The sequence below is a fragment of the Barbus barbus genome (assembly GCF_936440315.1).
Source record: "Barbus barbus genome assembly, chromosome: 33".
NCBI lineage: Eukaryota > Metazoa > Chordata > Actinopteri > Cypriniformes > Cyprinidae > Barbus > Barbus barbus.
Window position 1 is genome coordinate 8,001,104 of NC_136761.1, and position 19,899 is coordinate 8,021,002.

Below are 19,899 nucleotides of genomic sequence, written 5' to 3' on the forward strand. Positions count from 1 at the left end.
CCCCTCTATAGTCTAGGGGTTTCAGAGCAGAAGTAACAAAGTCAAAAGATGTGATTAAATAAATAAGTGAACATTGAGAAATCTCATTTTCCTCTATCCCAGCTCTTACCACTTTCACCCTTAACACTTCTAATAAAGGGTCACTCAAAACCCTCTATTAAACATCATGATACAAACGAATATCAAATGTCACTTAATTGTTTTATTAAGAGCTTAACATAAACCAAAAAGAATACATATTGAAAATATACAATATCAAAGTAGGTAATCAAATGCCAAAATTACAAACAACACAGTCTTTCTAAAGGCTATAACAAAATAACTTCCCTAACAAAAGAAAACAAAATAAAAGACAATAATCTCACCTCTCTCCCTGACTAAAGAAATACAGGAGAAAAGTTTGGAAGAGGTTAAACCCAAATAAATCGGCACCCAACTCCCTACACGGTTTCACAAAACTAGACTCACACAGAGTCTCAACAGTAACGTTGTTGTAACCACACTTTAAGTTTATAGATCACAGATTGCTCAAGAGCAACTAAACAAACAACGTCTCTGGGATAGCGGATAAGGGACTCATCCCGAGCTGTGCCTCTCTGCTCCTTTATATCTGTTGCACACTGTGTAACAGGGAAACCACTCTGCCGCTAATTGCAATCAGCTGCGGATGATTTGGACCGCTACTTTGAATGTACTGTATTTATGTCCAAGATCCATTTAAATGGCTATATTTTCATTTATAGTGATTTAATTTTTAATGGTATTTTCATTTTTGTAATGGGTTCGACAGGGGATGTAACACTTTATTGTGCACGATATAGAGTTGCTAAATTCTTCAGAATCATTCATATTTTAGAGATTGATTGTTTGAAATGAACAGTAGACCGCTTGGTGTCAGTATTGCACTGTGATATGATGGAAAGATTATGCCCTGCCCTAACATGCGCAGTGCTACATTGTTCTGTACATTTTAGAAGCCACTGTGAGCCGAAGAAAATTATAGTGCTTAAGGTGGGCTGACGATGCGATGTAGGACATAATTTGAACTATTTCCTGATTTCTGGCACTACACGGATTATCTTGTTGAGTGTAATCACGGATAATAAATGTCTGTTTCTGGAATACTTTTGCTTTAATTGCTCGCGATGGATAAGGATGGACAAAGGCGCAGATGGGGATACTGGTGGATTGCTTTGTGTTTGATGATGCATTGTGATCAGCCTGTTTCAGCACAGATTAGATATTCTATTCCGGAGGAGGTGAAGGAGGGATCACAAGTGGGAAATATTGCTAAGGATCTCGGTCTTGATGTCAGTTTGTTAGAGCACAGACGATTCCGTATTGTTTCCGGATCAAAAGACAGTTTTTTCCAGGTAAATCAAAACAATGGCATTTTATATGTTTATAAGAAAATCGACCGAGAGGAGATTTGTGATAGCAATGGCGCATGTTTGCTAAACTTAAAGATTGTAGTTGAAAATCCACTGGAAGTTCATTATGTTGAGGTCGAAATAACAGATGTTAATGATCACTTTCCCTCTTTCCACGAAAAAGACGTACACGTAGAAGTTGCAGAAAATACAGTAAAAGGCACTCGCTTCGATCTTCCAGCCGCGAGAGATTTGGATATTGGGCTTAATTCTATTCGGTCCTATCGGCTCAGACAAAATGACAATTTTGATATAGAGGTAAGAGACGGTGAATACGGAGATAAAAGTCCTTTTCTGCTTTTACAAAAACCCTTAGACAGGGAGAGTCAAGACAAACACATCTTAACTTTGACTGCCATCGATGGTGGAAATCCACCAAAATCAGGCACATTAAATATAACTGTCACGGTCCTCGATGTTAATGACAACTTTCCAGTATGCAACAGAGACACATACACTATTACTTTAAAAGAAAACGCCTCTCCCGGTTTTACTGTAACATTTGTTAATGCAACTGACCCAGATGAGGGCGCTAATGGAGAAGTTGAATATGCTTATGGTAGGAACGTGCAGAGAAAAGTACATGATGTACTTGAACTAGACAAGGTGACAGGTGAAATACGTGTCAAAGGCAAAATTGATTTTGAGGAGAATGACATTTATAACCTAAACATTAAAGCATCAGATAAGGGACGCCCTCCTATGAACTCTGACTGCAGAGTTATCATTAAGATTATTGATGTCAATGATAATGAACCAGAGATTGAAGTCACGTCGCTTTCTAATATTGTCTCTGAAGACTCAAAGCCCGGGACAGTAATTTCTCTTATTAGCATAACAGACAAAGATTCAGGGATTAATGGTAAAGTCGTTTGCAGCTTGTCAGAGAGTGTACCTTTTGAGTTGAAACCATATGTTCAGCAGAACATGTATTCTCTAGTAACCAAAGAGAATTTGGACCGAGAAATTGCGTCCCATTATGACATTACAGTAACAGCTACTGATTTAGGAAACCCAGCTCTTTCATCTTCAAAATCTCTGAGCATAGAGGTGTCGGATGTCAACGATAATACACCGCAATTCCCCCACAACGCTCTTGAGATTTACCTGTTTGAAAATAATCCACCCGGACAGTCCATATTTTCTGTGAGCGCCACTGATAAAGACAAAAATGAAAATGCTCACATTACGTATCATATTATAAGAGGCGATCAAACACAAAGCGATATGACTTTATTCCTTAACATCAATTCTGAGACTGGTGTTATTCACGCGCTAAAGAGCTTTGACTTTGAAACTGTTAAAATGTTCCAGTTCCATGTTCTCGCCTCAGACTCTGGAGCTCCGTCTCTGAGCAGTAACGTGACAGTGAACGTGTTTATTCTAGATCAGAACGACAATGTTCCAGTGATCTTATATCCAGTCAGCGCTAACGGTTCTGCTGAGGGTGTGGAAGAGATTCCCCGTAATGTGAACGCAGGTCATTTGGTGACTAAAGTCAGAGCCTATGACGCAGATATAGGATACAACGGCTGGTTATTATTTTCACTGCAGGAAGTTAGTGACCACAGTCTCTTTGGTTTGGACCGCTATACAGGACAGATAAGGACCCTTCGCTCATTCACAGAAACAGACGAGGCCCAGCATAAACTGCTCATACTGGTCAAAGACAATGGGAACGTTTCTCTCTCAGCAACAGCGACTGTGATTGTCAAAGTTGTGGAGCCCAAAGAGGCTTTTGCAGCTTCTGATGTGAAAAACACAGTAAAAGATGAGGAGGAAAACAACGGGACATTTTATTTGATCATCACTTTGGGCTCGGTTTCGGTTCTTTTTGTCATCAGCATCATCGTGTTGATTGTAATGCAGTGCTCTAAATCGACAGACTATTCGTCCAAGTATTTACAGGATACAAATTATGACGGGACTCTGTGTCACAGCATCCAGTACAGATCTGGAGACAAACGGTACATGTTAGTTGGACCCAGAATGAGTATCGGCTCTACTATAGTCCCGGGCAGTAATGGAAACACTCTAGTGATCCCAGATCACAGGAGGAGAGATTCTGGAGAGGTAAGAGTGACTGTAATTAGAAATACTTCTAGCGTGTTGGTTTGCTGTTTTTATACAATATTGTTTGTTTTTACATGACTTCACAGCGCAAAGTTTCGTTAATTAGCCTACTTTGTTTGATATTTTGATTATCTGGGGTGCATTTCTCAAAACCATCGTTCGCTAAATATGGTCGTTATTTCCATTGAACTCTATTGGTAACGACAGAACTTGCGACGATAGTTGCCTTCGGGAAACGCACCCCTGATCTATTGTAAGTAGCTTAGAGGGTGCTGTCCACTGCGTTGGTGCTGAACTTTGATGCAAATCCTACAAAATATGATTGATTGTAAAATGGATAATTTCTGTGATTAAAAAAAAAACGCATAAATTACTTTTTTTTTTTTTTTGCTTTTTATGAAAACGTTTTAAGAAGCAGTAATGTTGGTCATCAAAACAACTGAATAGATGTACACTTTAATATTCTTCATGCTAAGTTGTTAAGGATACATATTTTCAATGTTTTTATGCCTGACATTTGTTTATTTCAAAATATTTTTTCAAGTATTTTAAACCACTTGGTGTCGGTGTCGCTCCAGCATTTGTTCCGAATATTGAGTCCTGCCCCTGATGATGACGCGAATAGGGCTGTGTTGTTGTTTTTTTCACACACACTGAAATTGCTCGGGATGCATGGACTTGTACTGACGGTACTTAAAACGACCAATTTCATATTTTCTTATTTTTTCATTAAGTACTTGCCATACACAGTCGAGTACGGCATTTAATAATCGAGGATATATACATTTGATCCTAGAGAAACTGTTAGCTAATCGCGCGTGATGGAAGCTGGAGGACAAAGGCGCAGATGGGACTACCACTGGATTGCTTTGTGTATTTATTTTCTTCTTGGGGTCGGACAGCAAGTCTCAGCTCAGATAAGATATTCAGTTCCAGAAGAAGTTAAAGAAGAGACCGCTGTCGGAAATATTGCAAAGGATTTGGGTCTTGAAGTAAGGAGCTTGGTGGGCAGGCAGTTTCGAATCGTTTCTGGATCTAAGGAGGAGCTTTTTCAGATAAATCAGGAAAATGGCGTGTTGTACGTTCATAAGAAAATCGACAGAGAGTCTGTGTGTGCTGGCAGCGGTGTTTGCATGGTAAATTTAAAAACCGTTATTGAAAATCCTTTGGAAATGCATTACGTAGAAGTAGAAATATCAGATATAAACGATCATTCTCCTAGCTTTCCTGAAAAAGAGCAGCGCTTGCGAATTTATGAAAATACGCTCCCTGGCGCTGATTATCAGTTACAGGCTGCCAAAGATCCAGATTCTGGGACGAATTCAATCCGGTCCTATAAATTAAGCCCTAATGATCATTTTGAAATTCGAGTTAGAGAGAGTGATGAGGATAAAATGCCATTTTTAGTCCTGAAGAAGGCTGTTGATAGGGAGATTACATCCACATACAAGCTGCTTTTAACAGCAGTTGACGGAGGGAATCCTCCGAGATCTGGCACCCTTAACATTACTATTACTATTCTAGATATAAATGATAATCGCCCTGTATTTAGTCGAGAGACATATTCTGTGACATTACAGGAAAACTCTGTGATTGGCACTATGGTTGTTCGAGTAAATGCAACTGATATAGATGAGGGCGCAAACAGTGAAATCGAATACAGTTTTGCAACATTAAATAGCAAAGTGCACGAGGTTTTTGAGCTCGATCAGGTCACAGGTGAAATACGTGTAAAGGGGGAAGTGGATTTTGAAGATACAGAAGTTTATAAACTCGACATTCAGGCATCAGATAAAGGGCATCCACCACTGTCTGCAAAGTCTAGAGTTGTTATTAAGATTATTGATGTGAACGACAACCGGCCTGAGATTGAGATTACATCACTTTCTAAGAACATCCCTGAAGATTCTAAACCTGGAACAGTAATTTCTCTCATCAGTGTGACTGATAAAGACGCAGGGATCAACGGTAAAGTAATTTGTCTGTTAAACAAAAATATTCCATTTGAGCTAAAGCCTTCTTTCAAAGACAATATGTACTCTTTAGTAACAAAAGATCGTTTAGATAGAGAGACGAACTCACAATATGAAATTATAATAACTGCCTCTGATTTAGGGCAGCCGTCTTTGACTGCATCGACTACTCTAAGCGTTCAGATTTCTGATGTGAATGATAATGCTCCGGAATTTTTAATAAATCCTCTAGATCTCTACTTAATGGAAAACAATGCAGCCGGTTCCTCCATCATTTCAGTAAGCGCCTCTGACAGAGACACAGCTGAAAATGCCGTGATATCATATCACATAATTAGAGGTGATGGCACACAGAATGATTTGTCATCTTTCTTAAATATAAATTCCGAGACAGGTGTTGTTTATTCGTTAAAGAGCTTTGACTTTGAAACTGTTAAAAAGTTCCAGTTCCATGTTCTCGCCACAGACTCTGGAGCTCCGTCTCTGAGCAGTAACGTGACAGTGAACGTGTTTATTCTGGATCAGAACGACAATGTTCCAGTGATCTTATATCCAGTCAGCGCTAACGGTTCTGCTGAGGGTGTGGAAGAGATTCCCCGTAATGTGAACGCAGGTCATTTGGTGACTAAAGTCAGAGCCTATGACGCAGATATAGGATACAACGGCTGGTTATTATTTTCACTGCAGGAAGTTAGTGACCACAGTCTCTTTGGTTTGGACCGCTATACAGGACAGATAAGGACCCTTCGCTCATTCACAGAAACAGACGAGGCCCAGCATAAACTGCTCATACTGGTCAAAGACAATGGGAACGTTTCTCTCTCAGCAACAGCGACTGTGATTGTCAAAGTTGTGGAGCCCAAAGAGGCTTTTGCAGCTTCTGATGTGAAAAACACAGTAAAAGACGAGGAGGAAAACAACGGGACATTTTATTTGATCATCACTTTGGGCTCAGTTTCGGTGCTTTTTGTCATCAGCATCATCGTGTTGATTGTAACGCAGTGCTCTAAATCGACAGACTATTCGTCCAAGTATTTACAGGATACAAATTATGACGGGACTCTGTGTCACAGCATCCAGTACAGATCTGGAGACAAACGGTACATGTTAGTTGGACCCAGAATGAGTATCGGCTCTACTATAGTCCCGGGCAGTAATGGAAACACTCTAGTGATCCCAGATCGCAGGAGGAGAGGTTCTGGAGAGGTAAGGCTGGCTGATTAATGCTCCTAACAGTCATTGTTTTGCTTTGTGGTGTTTATACGCTGTAGTTATGATTCTGAAAATGTTTTCACACAGTCATGATATAATAGCGCAAACCCCTGTTCAGTACTTTATTTAACAACTTTGATTGTCTGATATTGTTTTTATGTAAACACAGCTTGCAGGGAGCTGTTCACTGGGCCGGTGCTGAAACTAAATGCAGTTAATTAAGTATTATTATTATTATTATTATTTTGTTCATTAAGGCCCAACAAATATTTTAAAAAGCATCAATGTCAGTGCTGAAAAATTGCTAAATGTCGTAAACAAATCTGCTTAACTTATATTTAAATATGTACCTCTTGTAGAGTTTATATTCTTGTAAAGTTAAAAAAATTTTGTACCAGTTTTGTACGGCTTACAGTGATGGTCTTTAAAATGGTTTCAAGTATTTTAAACCACTTGATGTCGGTGTTGCTCCAGCATTTGTCCAGAACATTGAGTCCTGCCCCTGATGATGACGCGAATAGGGCTGTTTTTTTTTTTTTTTTCATACACACTAAAGGCTTTGGATGCATGAACAATATGCTGCACTGACGTTACCTAAAAGCTGACTTCATATTTGCTTATTTGCTCATGATATGCTTGCTATAAACATCCGATTACGACCTCTAATAATCGAGGGTATATACATTTCGTAGTTAAACGGTTTGCTAATCGCGCGTGATGGAAGCTGGAGGACAAAGGCGCAGATGGGAGTACCACTGGATTGCTTTGTGTATTTATTTTCTTCTTGGCATCGGACAGCACGTCTCAGCTCAGATAAGATATTCAGTTCCAGAAGAAGTGAAAGAAGGAACCGCTGTGGGGAATATTGCAAAGGATTTGGGTCTTGAAGTAAGGAGCTTGGTGGGCAGACAGTTTCGAATCGTTTCTGGATCTAAGGAGGAGCTTTTTCAGATAAATCAGGAAAATGGCGTTTTGTACGTTCATAAGAAAATCGACAGAGAGTCTGTGTGTGCTGGCAGCGGTGTTTGCATGGTAAATTTAAAAACCGTTATTGAAAATCCTCTCGAGATCCATTATGTAGAAGTAGAAATATCAGATATAAATGATCATTCTCCTAGCTTTGCTGAAAATGAACATCAACTTAGAATTTCCGAGTATACTCTCCCTGGCGCTGATTATCAGTTGGGTCAATATATAATTGAGGGAGTTTTCATGTCCATGAGATTTATCTCGCAAACATGCTTATTAAAATAAAATTTTAAAAGTCTTCAGTGTTCTTCATGATCTTGTCTTTACAAATTCCATAGTTAATTATTATGGAAATAATCATTTATTTATAAAAATTGACTAGATATCCCTAAAATGTCAACTAAATAACCGTCCGAAATTAATTACAACCACAATCTCATTACCTAAAAAAACATTTTAAAAACTTATTCAAAAACAGTTTTAATTATATTATTTACATTAAGTTGAGGTAATTGTGAACAATGTGTCTTTTTGGGCAATATGTCACATTTTCAATAGAAATTGACAAATTGAATATGTGTCCGAGAAGTCGCTGTCATCTAAGTTACCCATAGCAAATACACCCCTCAAGGAAGAGTGTGTTTTCCAAATCACATGACCTGCTCCACATGATGTCATTTCCTCCTGAAGAGAAAACTAGCAAGACTCCAAGGTATGTTCTCCCTCCACATTTTCAGTTATTTCACCTAAAGTAGTGCTTGGGGCAAATGTGTACTTATCATATGTCAACAATGTTACTACAATGAATTCATAAATAACTTTGAATTTCAATTTTACTCAGTTGTACATATAATATTTAGAAGAACCTCTCCGTAAAATGCCATGTGGTGTCTGGTGCTAGGCAACCATTTTGATTTTATTCCTAAAAACAGCAAAAATGTCAACTAGGTTACCAGTCACCTATGTTACTCTGCAAAGGTAACTTAGTTGACCAAGAGTAACATAGTTGACATTCATGACATGTTCTTATAGTTTTCAGGAGTTCATTTAATATTCTAATTGTACAGTAACTATAAAATACTTTGCAATAAATATTATAAAAGTAAACTTGTTTTCAGGCAAATGCCACGATTATCTGCTGCAGAAAAGCAGCGCCGTTACCGTGCACGGCGAGATGCTGATCCTGCAAAAAGGAGGCATACTTGGCAAAAGGCCGGCAGAAATGGAGAGAAAAGAGGGAGCAAGGTGCATACTATAAGCCCATATCTGAACAGAGTGAGAGGGAAAAACGTGCAAAGAGAAAGGCCTGGAGAAGAGCCCAGGAACAGAGCAGACGCAGAAAGAAACAGAATTCTGCTATTGTTACCCCACCACTGAGTCCTGACAGCGAGGAACAAGCAGTTCCAAAACCAGGAAGGTTAGAAGGTTATGTAGAAAGAACCTCAAACAGAACAGAACAGGTTGATTCCTGCCCCACAGCACGTGACAGCACGTCATGTTGAAATAAAAAGAGATGTGTGGGAAGATATTGCCAAATCATATCTTCATGGCTAAGGACATGCGCGCACACACACACACAAACACAACACGTGGCACAAGCACACGGTCAAGCACACACACATATAGACACCAGACGTGTATAGTCCAGGTGCCAGAAAGTAAAAATCCTGCCATGTTTTTGGATCTGCCTCTACATCTAGAACAGGTGTTTTCACTAACGAGCTCATCTACCTGGTAGAGGAGCTGGTTAGTGATGGTTGGAACAGCTGCTGGACAGGATTTCTACTTTCTGGCACCTGGGGCCTGTTCCATAAAACAAGTTTACCAAATAAGCCAGGCTTATTTCAGTAATTCTGACTTATTTTCACTTGATTTGGTTTCTGAAAGCAAAATTACCATAGCTCAAGCTCAGTCACTGTGGTAACTTATGCTGGCAAACTAACCTGGTCCGGAGCAGGCTAACTGTCAGGCTAAGCTGAGCTCCTCTAACTCTGACCAATAGGAACGCATCGATATTACCACTGACTCTCTCACATACAGGCCCGGTTTCACAGACAGGGTTTAGACTAAGCCAGGATTAGGCTATAGTTCAATTAGGACATTTAAGTCATTTTTATAAACATTCTTAGAAAAAAAAACATTACTGGGGTGCATCTTGAGACAAAACAAAGGCACTGATATATTTTATGATCAGTCAATGCAAGTTTATTTCAGTTGAAACAGCTCAGACTTACAATTTAGTCTAGGACTAGGCTTAAGCCTTGTCTGTGAAACCGGGGGACAGTCAGTTTAATTTATTATCGGTCCAAAAATAAAAGTATACAGAAAATACACCTTAAATAATCAAATAAATAAAAAATAGGCTACAACCAACTGTATTTAATGTATTGTGCCCAAAATGTAGGTGAATGACATTTTAACATAGTTAAATCAGAAGTTGATCAGAAGTTTCTAGCCATGCAGCCTTTCTCTCTGAATTTATGACAGCTGTACCTTTTATGGTTATTAGAACATTAAAACATTACAATCTAAAATGTCTCTTTAAAGCATAAAAACACAATCAAAAGTTAAAATCACTGAATTAAAAATGTAAATTTATAATAGAAATCAGAGTACATTTTAACTGATAAGAGGAACACACATTTAACTCATTTGAGCTAGTGATTAACAGTTGCTGCTATCATAAAAATACACTTATATGTAGGAAATTAAAATTCTATGTGTCATGCGCGCCGCGGCGCTCGTTCTCTCGCATAAGCCTCGCCCACTCCTGACAGCTAAATGGATATATTTGCATATATGGCTTTCTGACATTTACAGATGTAAAAAATATACCTGTGACGTATCAGTTATGCACTGAGGAAAACACAATGTTTCAAATGCGTTAAACAGCACAAATATTCGCTGTTTGCTATGGTGGATCGATCTGATCCATGATCGACATTAAGGGCTGCTTCAGAATAAGCGTGTACGTCACATTATCCTGACTCACTGAACCTGGATGGCATTAGTCAGATTGCGTGAACTTGAATTGTCGTTTATGGAACCGCTTTAGTCCCGATTGATTTGTTAGGTTATTTCAAGTCAGGTTTTGGACTTTAATCCCCGCTTTTCTCCTTTATGTCATGAAATATTCAACAGGTCTTGATTAAATGCAATAAAAGATTAGCTAACATATAATAATTGATATAGTTTAGGATTGTTTTTGTTAAATACATCATCCTACTTTGTCATGTCCAGTCAACTATGTTACTTTTGTCAACTATGATACTGGGCTGTCAATTAAGTTACCATTATGTTTTTTAAAAAATATATGTATTTCAATGGTTCCCTAATCTCCAAGTAAATATTTAGAAACTGAGTAGCTGTCAAATATATACCTCAGCATAATTTCATCACGAAAATTATCATGAATCAAGCAGTTTGGAAACAAAATATACAGACCGGTTACTTCAGTACTTGAAATTTGGGGTTTCAATTGAACAAAATGTGTATTTTCTTAATTAATTGGGCATTTTAATTGAAAAGGTAGGTAAATAGACACATATTCTTCCAAGAGTAATGATTTTTTTAAATGTCTGACATTTACTTAAAGTTAAAACTTATAGGTTTTGTCCGTAACATAGTTGACCAAATAATGAGTAAACTTCTTGTTTTTAAAACTAAATATCTGAAATCAATTATGCCTGAGCTTGGCAATGACTAAAAACAAAATATTTCAGGGATGATTTATCAGGGAAGATAATAATATTTTGTAAATAAATATATTTTTTCCCAGAATTATTCAAACTCAAAATCTCCCACAATTATATATTGACCCAGTTACAGGCTGCCAAAGATCCAGATTCTGGGACGAATTCGGTCCGGTCTTATAAATTAAGCCCTAATGATCATTTTGAAATTCGAGTTAGAGAGAATGATGAAGATAAAAAGCCTTTTTTAGTCCTGAAGAAGGCTGTTGATAGGGAGATTACATCCACATACAAGCTGCTTTTAACAGCAGTTGACGGAGGGAATCCTCCGAGATCTGGCACCCTTAACATTACTATTACTATTCTAGACATAAATGATAATCGCCCTGTATTTAGTCGAGAGACATATTCTGTGACATTACAGGAAAACTCTGCTGTTGGCACTATGGTTGTTCGAGTAAATGCAACTGATATAGATGAGGGCGCAAACAGTGAAATCGAATACAGTTTTGCAACATTAAACGGCAAAGTGCACGAGGTTTTTGAGCTCGATCAGGTCACAGGTGAAATACGTGTAAAGGGGGAAGTGGATTTTGAAGATACAGAAGTTTATAAACTCGACATTCAGGCATCAGATAAAGGGCATCCACCACTGTCTGCAAACTGTAGAGTTGTTATTAAGATTATTGATGCGAATGACAACCGGCCTGAGATTGAGATTACATCACTTTCTAAGAACATCCCTGAAGATTCTAAACCTGGAACAGTAATTTCTCTCATCAGTGTGACTGATAAAGACGCAGGGATCAACGGTAAAGTCATATGTCTGTTAAACAAAAATATTCCATTTGAGCTAAAGCCTTCTTTCAAAGACAATATGTACTCTTTAGTAACAAAAGATCGTTTAGATAGAGAGACGAACTCACAATATGAAATTATAATAACTGCCTCTGATTTAGGGCAGCCGTCTTTGACTGCATCGACTACTCTACGCGTTCAGATTTCTGATGTGAATGATAATGCTCCGGAATTTTTAATAAATCCTCTAGATCTCTACTTAATGGAAAACAATGCAGCCGGTTCCTCCATCATTTCAGTAAGCGCCTCTGATAGAGACACAGCTGAAAATGCCGTGATATCATATCACATAATTAGAGGTGATGGCACACAGAATGATTTGTCATCTTTTTTAAATATAAATTCCGAGACAGGTGTTGTTTATTCGTTAAAGAGCTTTGACTTTGAAACTGTTAAAAAGTTCCAGTTCCATGTTCTCGCCACAGACTCTGGAGCTCCGTCTCTGAGCAGTAACGTGACAGTGAACGTGTTTATTCTGGATCAGAACGACAATGTTCCAGTGATCTTATATCCAGTCAGCGCTAACGGTTCTGCTGAGGGTGTGGAAGAGATTCCCCGTAATGTGAACGCAGGTCATTTGGTGACTAAAGTCAGAGCCTATGACGCAGATATAGGATACAACGGCTGGTTATTATTTTCACTGCAGGAAGTTAGTGACCACAGTCTCTTTGGTTTGGACCGCTATACAGGACAGATAAGGACCCTTCGCTCATTCACAGAAACAGACGAGGCCCAGCATAAACTGCTCATACTGGTCAAAGACAATGGGAACGTTTCTCTCTCAGCAACAGCGACTGTGATTGTCAAAGTTGTGGAGCCCAAAGAGGCTTTTGCAGCTTCTGATGTGAAAAACACAGTAAAAGACGAGGAGGAAAACAACGGGACATTTTATTTGATCATCACTTTGGGCTCAGTTTCGGTGCTTTTTGTCATCAGCATCATCGTGTTGATTGTAATGCAGTGCTCTAAATCGACAGACTATTCGTCCAAGTATTTACAGGATACAAATTATGACGGGACTCTGTGTCACAGCATCCAGTACAGATCTGGAGACAAACGGTACATGTTAGTTGGACCCAGAATGAGTATCGGCTCTACTATAGTCCCGGGCAGTAATGGAAACACTCTAGTGATCCCAGATCGCAGGAGGAGAGGTTCTGGGGAGGTAAGGCTGGCTGATTAATGCTCCTAACAGTCATTGTTTTGCTTTGTGGTGTTTATACGCTGTAGTTATGATTCTGAAAATGTTTTCACACAGTCATGATATAATAGCGCAAACCCCTGTTCAGTACTTTATTTAACAACTTTGATTGTCTGATATTGTTTTTATGTAAACACAGCTTGCAGGGAGCTGTTCACTGGGCCGGTGCTGAAACTAAATGCAGTTAATTAAGTATTATTATTATTATTATTATTTTGTTCATTGAGGCCCAAAAAATATTTTAAAAAGCATCAATGTCAGTGCTGAAAAATTGCTAAATGTCGTAAACAAATCTGCTTAACTTATATTTAAATATGTACCTCTTGTAGAGTTTATATTCTTGTAAAGTTAAAAAAATTTTGTACCAGTTTTGTACGGCTTACAGTGATGGTCTTTAAAATGGTTTCAAGTATTTTAAACCACTTGATGTCGGTGTTGCTCCAGCATTTGTCCAGAACATTGAGTCCTGCCCCTGATGATGACGCGAATAGGGCTGTTTTGTTGTTTTTTTCACACACACTAAAGGCTTTGGATGCATGAACAATATGCTGCACTGACGTTACCTAAAAGCTGACTTCATATTTGCTTATTTGCTCATGATATGCTTGCTATAAACATCCGATTACGACCTCTAATAATCGAGGGTATATACATTTCGTAGTTAAACGGTTTGCTAATCGCGCGTGATGGAAGCTGGAGGACAAAGGCGCAGATGGGAGTACCACTGGATTGCTTTGTGTATTTATTTTCTTCTTGGCATCGGACAGCAAGTCTCAGCTCAGATAAGATATTCAGTTCCAGAAGAAGTGAAAGAAGGAACCGCTGTGGGGAATATTGCAAAGGATTTGGGTCTTGAAGTAAGGAGCTTGGTGGGCAGACAGTTTCGAATCGTTTCTGGATCTAAGGAGGAGCTTTTTCAGATAAATCAGGAAAATGGCGTTTTGTACGTTCATAAGAAAATCGACAGAGAGTCTGTGTGTGCTGGCAGCGGTGTTTGCATGGTAAATTTAAAAACCGTTATTGAAAATCCTCTCGAGATCCATTATGTAGAAGTAGAAATATCAGATATAAATGATCATTCTCCTAGCTTTGCTGAAAATGAACATCAACTTAGAATTTCCGAGTATACTCTCCCTGGCGCTGATTATCAGTTACAGGCTGCCAAAGATCCAGATTCTGGGACGAATTCGGTCCGGTCTTATAAATTAAGCCCTAATGATCATTTTGAAATTCGAGTTAGAGAGAGTGATGAGGATAAAAAGCCTTTTTTAGTCCTGAAGAAGGCTGTTGATAGGGAGATTACATCCACATACAAGCTGCTTTTAACAGCAGTTGACGGAGGGAATCCTCCGAGATCTGGCACCCTTAACATTACTATTACTATTGTAGATATAAATGATAATCGCCCTGTATTTAGTCGAGAGACATATTCTGTGACATTACAGGAAAACTCTGCTGTTGGCACTATGGTTGTTCGAGTAAATTCAACTGATATAGATGAGGGCGCAAACAGTGAAATCGAATACAGTTTTGCAACATTAAATAGCAAAGTGCACGAGGTTTTTGAGCTCGATCAGGTCACAGGTGAAATACGTGTAAAGGGGGAAGTGGATTTTGAAGATACAGAAGTTTATAAACTCGACATTCAGGCATCAGATAAAGGGCATCCACCACTGTCTGCAAACTGTAGAGTTGTTATTAAGATTATTGATGCGAATGACAACCGGCCTGAGATTGAGATTACATCACTTTCTAAGAACATCCCTGAAGATTCTAAACCTGGAACAGTAATTTCTCTCATCAGTGTGACTGATAAAGACGCAGGGATCAACGGTAAAGTCATATGTCTGTTAAACAAAAATATTCCATTTGAGCTAAAGCCTTCTTTCAAAGACAATATGTACTCTTTAGTAACAAAAGATCGTTTAGATAGAGAGACGAACTCACAATATGAAATTATAATAACTGCCTCTGATTTAGGGCAGCCGTCTTTGACTGCATCGACTACTCTACGCGTTCAGATTTCTGATGTGAATGATAATGCTCCGGAATTTTTAATAAATCCTCTAGATTTCTACTTAATGGAAAACAATGCAGCCGGTTCCTCCATCATTTCAGTAAGCGCCTCTGATAGAGACACAGCTGAAAATGCCGTGATATCATATCACATAATTAGAGGTGATGGCACACAGAATGATTTGTCATCTTTCTTAAATATAAATTCCGAGACAGGTGTTGTTTATTCGCTAAAGAGCTTTGACTTTGAATCTGTTAAAAAGTTCCAGTTCCATGTTCTCGCCACAGACTCTGGAGCTCCGTCTCTGAGCAGTAACGTGACAGTGAACGTGTTTATTCTGGATCAGAACGACAATGTTCCAGTGATCTTATATCCAGTCAGTGCTAACGGTTCTGCTGAGGGTGTGGAAGAGATTCCCCGTAATGTGAACGCAGGTCATTTGGTGAATAAAGTCAGAGCCTATGACGCAGATATAGGATACAACGGCTGGTTATTATTTTCACTGCAGGAAGTTAGTGACCACAGTCTCTTTGGTTTGGACCGCTATACAGGACAGATAAGGACCCTTCGCTCATTCACAGAAACAGACGAGGCCCAGCATAAACTGCTCATACTGGTCAAAGACAATGGGAACGTTTCTCTCTCAGCAACAGCGACTGTGATTGTCAAAGTTGTGGAGCCCAAAGAGGCTTTTGCAGCTTCTGATGTGAAAAACACAGTAAAAGACGAGGAGGAAAACAACGGGACATTTTATTTGATGATCACTTTGGGCTCGGTTTCAGTGTTTTTTGTCATCAGCATCATCGTGTTGATTGTAATGCAGTGCTCTAAATCGACAGACTATTCGTCCAAGTATTTACAGGATACAAATTACGACGGGACTCTGTGTCACAGCATCCAGTACAGATCTGGAGACAAACGGTACATGTTAGTTGGACCCAGAATGAGTATCGGCTCTACTATAGTCCCGGGCAGTAATGGAAACACTCTAGTGATCCCAGATCGCAGGAGGAGAGGTTCTGGGGAGGTAAGGCTGGCTGATTAATGCTCCTAACAGTCATTGTTTTGCTTTGTGGTGTTTATACGCTGTAGTTATGATTCTGAAAATGTTTTCACACAGTCATGATATAATAGCGCAAACCCCTGTTCAGTACTTTATTTAACAACTTTGATTGTCTGATATTGTTTTTATGTAAACACAGCTTGCAGGGAGCTGTTCACTGGGCCGGTGCTGAAACTAAATGCAGTTAATTAAGTATTATTATTATTATTATTATTTTGTTCATTGAGGCCCAAAAAATATTTTAAAAAGCATCAATGTCAGTGCTGAAAAATTGCTAAATGTCGTAAACAAATCTGCTTAACTTATATTTAAATATGTACCTCTTGTAGAGTTTATATTCTTGTAAAGTTAAAAAAATTTTGTACCAGTTTTGTACGGCTTACAGTGATGGTCTTTAAAATGGTTTCAAGTATTTTAAACCACTTGATGTCGGTGTTGCTCCAGCATTTGTCCAGAACATTGAGTCCTGCCCCTGATGATGACGCGAATAGGGCTGTTTTGTTGTTTTTTTCACACACACTAAAGGCTTTGGATGCATGAACAATATGCTGCACTGACGTTACCTAAAAGCTGACTTCATATTTGCTTATTTGCTCATGATATGCTTGCTATAAACATCCGATTACGACCTCTAATAATCGAGGGTATATACATTTCGTAGTTAAACGGTTTGCTAATCGCGCGTGATGGAAGCTGGAGGACAAAGGCGCAGATGGGAGTACCACTGGATTGCTTTGTGTATTTATTTTCTTCTTGGCATCGGACAGCAAGTCTCAGCTCAGATAAGATATTCAGTTCCAGAAGAAGTGAAAGAAGGAACCGCTGTGGGGAATATTGCAAAGGATTTGGGTCTTGAAGTAAGGAGCTTGGTGGGCAGACAGTTTCGAATCGTTTCTGGATCTAAGGAGGAGCTTTTTCAGATAAATCAGGAAAATGGCGTTTTGTACGTTCATAAGAAAATCGACAGAGAGTCTGTGTGTGCTGGCAGCGGTGTTTGCATGGTAAATTTAAAAACCGTTATTGAAAATCCTCTCGAGATCCATTATGTAGAAGTAGAAATATCAGATATAAATGATCATTCTCCTAGCTTTGCTGAAAATGAACATCAACTTAGAATTTCCGAGTATACTCTCCCTGGCGCTGATTATCAGTTACAGGCTGCCAAAGATCCAGATTCTGGGACGAATTCGGTCCGGTCTTATAAATTAAGCCCTAATGATCATTTTGAAATTCGAGTTAGAGAGAGTGATGAGGATAAAAAGCCTTTTTTAGTCCTGAAGAAGGCTGTTGATAGGGAGATTACATCCACATACAAGCTGCTTTTAACAGCAGTTGACGGAGGGAATCCTCCGAGATCTGGCACCCTTAACATTACTATTACTATTGTAGATATAAATGATAATCGCCCTGTATTTAGTCGAGAGACATATTCTGTGACATTACAGGAAAACTCTGCTGTTGGCACTATGGTTGTTCGAGTAAATTCAACTGATATAGATGAGGGCGCAAACAGTGAAATCGAATACAGTTTTGCAACATTAAATAGCAAAGTGCACGAGGTTTTTGAGCTCGATCAGGTCACAGGTGAAATACGTGTAAAGGGGGAAGTGGATTTTGAAGATACAGAAGTTTATAAACTCGACATTCAGGCATCAGATAAAGGGCATCCACCACTGTCTGCAAACTGTAGAGTTGTTATTAAGATTATTGATGCGAATGACAACCGGCCTGAGATTGAGATTACATCACTTTCTAAGAACATCCCTGAAGATTCTAAACCTGGAACAGTAATTTCTCTCATCAGTGTGACTGATAAAGACGCAGGGATCAACGGTAAAGTCATATGTCTGTTAAACAAAAATATTCCATTTGAGCTAAAGCCTTCTTTCAAAGACAATATGTACTCTTTAGTAACAAAAGATCGTTTAGATAGAGAGACGAACTCACAATATGAAATTATAATAACTGCCTCTGATTTAGGGCAGCCGTCTTTGACTGCATCGACTACTCTACGCGTTCAGATTTCTGATGTGAATGATAATGCTCCGGAATTTTTAATAAATCCTCTAGATTTCTACTTAATGGAAAACAATGCAGCCGGTTCCTCCATCATTTCAGTAAGCGCCTCTGATAGAGACACAGCTGAAAATGCCGTGATATCATATCACATAATTAGAGGTGATGGCACACAGAATGATTTGTCATCTTTCTTAAATATAAATTCCGAGACAGGTGTTGTTTATTCGCTAAAGAGCTTTGACTTTGAATCTGTTAAAAAGTTCCAGTTCCATGTTCTCGCCACAGACTCTGGAGCTCCGTCTCTGAGCAGTAACGTGACAGTGAACGTGTTTATTCTGGATCAGAACGACAATGTTCCAGTGATCTTATATCCAGTCAGTGCTAACGGTTCTGCTGAGGGTGTGGAAGAGATTCCCCGTAATGTGAACGCAGGTCATTTGGTGAATAAAGTCAGAGCCTATGACGCAGATATAGGATACAACGGCTGGTTATTATTTTCACTGCAGGAAGTTAGTGACCACAGTCTCTTTGGTTTGGACCGCTATACAGGACAGATAAGGACCCTTCGCTCATTCACAGAAACAGACGAGGCCCAGCATAAACTGCTCATACTGGTCAAAGACAATGGGAACGTTTCTCTCTCAGCAACAGCGACTGTGATTGTCAAAGTTGTGGAGCCCAAAGAGGCTTTTGCAGCTTCTGATGTGAAAAACACAGTAAAAGACGAGGAGGAAAACAACGGGACATTTTATTTGATGATCACTTTGGGCTCGGTTTCAGTGTTTTTTGTCATCAGCATCATCGTGTTGATTGTAATGCAGTGCTCTAAATCGACAGACTATTCGTCCAAGTATTTACAGGATACAAATTACGACGGGACTCTGTGTCACAGCATCCAGTACAGATCTGGAGACAAACGGTACATGTTAGTTGGACCCAGAATGAGTATCGGCTCTACTATAGTCCCGGGCAGTAATGGAAACACTCTAGTGATCCCAGATCGCAGGAGGAGAGATTCTGGAGAGGTAAGATGTAATAATATTTTGATATTGAATTATTTTACCTCCAGGTTGTGTTGTAATTGTATATTTTCACGTTGAATATGCGTACTTAAAATGTTTAAATGTGTTGTATAATTGCAGCTAGAAGAACGGTACACGCTGTTTTGTTCTCTTTTTCACAATTAAGTCACAGAAAATTATTAAGTATTTCTCTTTATAATAAAGTATTTCTTTAAGAATGCGCTATGCACTCAAGTCCGCCTGGTGTCAGTGCTGCATTAATGTTGCGAGAGAACCGATCTGCTTGTGATGACGTGAAAGGCATTGTTCCTCACTGGAGAGGCTTCTGTGAGCGTGCTGTTCAGAAGAAAGGCGTACGGACATAATTACG

At 39.0% G+C, this 19,899-nt stretch overlaps 6 protein-coding genes across 6 annotated transcripts in view; all 6 read left to right on the forward strand.

Moving 5' to 3' along the window:
- The window catches only part of LOC306852915 (protocadherin Fat 4-like), a gene marked incomplete at its 3' end in the record, with an annotated part of 273,486 nt that overhangs the window by 51,064 nt on the left and 202,523 nt on the right, over nt 1-19,899 (forward strand). The gene's annotated exons all lie outside the window — the stretch shown is intronic.
- On the forward strand, nt 1,146-3,581 carry LOC306852870 (protocadherin gamma-A5; the record flags this gene model as incomplete). Its single annotated transcript, XM_079389990.1, has 1 exon — nt 1,146-3,581. The coding sequence occupies one exon, from the start codon at nt 1,146-1,148 to the stop codon at nt 3,579-3,581; it is 2,436 nt and encodes an 811-aa protein (XP_079246116.1).
- LOC306853485 (protocadherin alpha-3-like) lies at nt 4,325-6,700 on the forward strand (the record flags this gene model as incomplete). Its single annotated transcript, XM_079390943.1, has 1 exon — nt 4,325-6,700. The coding sequence occupies one exon, from the start codon at nt 4,325-4,327 to the stop codon at nt 6,698-6,700; it is 2,376 nt and encodes a 791-aa protein (XP_079247069.1).
- Nucleotides 7,406-13,390, forward strand: LOC306852871 (protocadherin alpha-3-like; the record flags this gene model as incomplete). Its single annotated transcript, XM_079389991.1, has 2 exons — nt 7,406-7,870; nt 11,480-13,390. 2 exons carry the CDS (start codon nt 7,406-7,408, stop codon nt 13,388-13,390), a joined length of 2,376 nt encoding a protein of 791 aa, XP_079246117.1.
- LOC306853486 (protocadherin alpha-3-like) lies at nt 14,095-16,470 on the forward strand (the record flags this gene model as incomplete). The annotated part of the gene is made up of 1 exon (XM_079390944.1): nt 14,095-16,470. The coding sequence occupies one exon, from the start codon at nt 14,095-14,097 to the stop codon at nt 16,468-16,470; it is 2,376 nt and encodes a 791-aa protein (XP_079247070.1).
- The window catches only part of LOC306853487 (protocadherin alpha-3-like), a 126,928-nt gene continuing 124,031 nt past the window's right edge, over nt 17,003-19,899 (forward strand). The window contains exon 1 of the mRNA XM_079390945.1: nt 17,003-19,539. Within this exon, the coding sequence (XP_079247071.1) occupies nt 17,175-19,539 (2,365 nt within the window). The 5' untranslated portion in view covers nt 17,003-17,174. The remainder of the gene's footprint in view (nt 19,540-19,899) is intronic.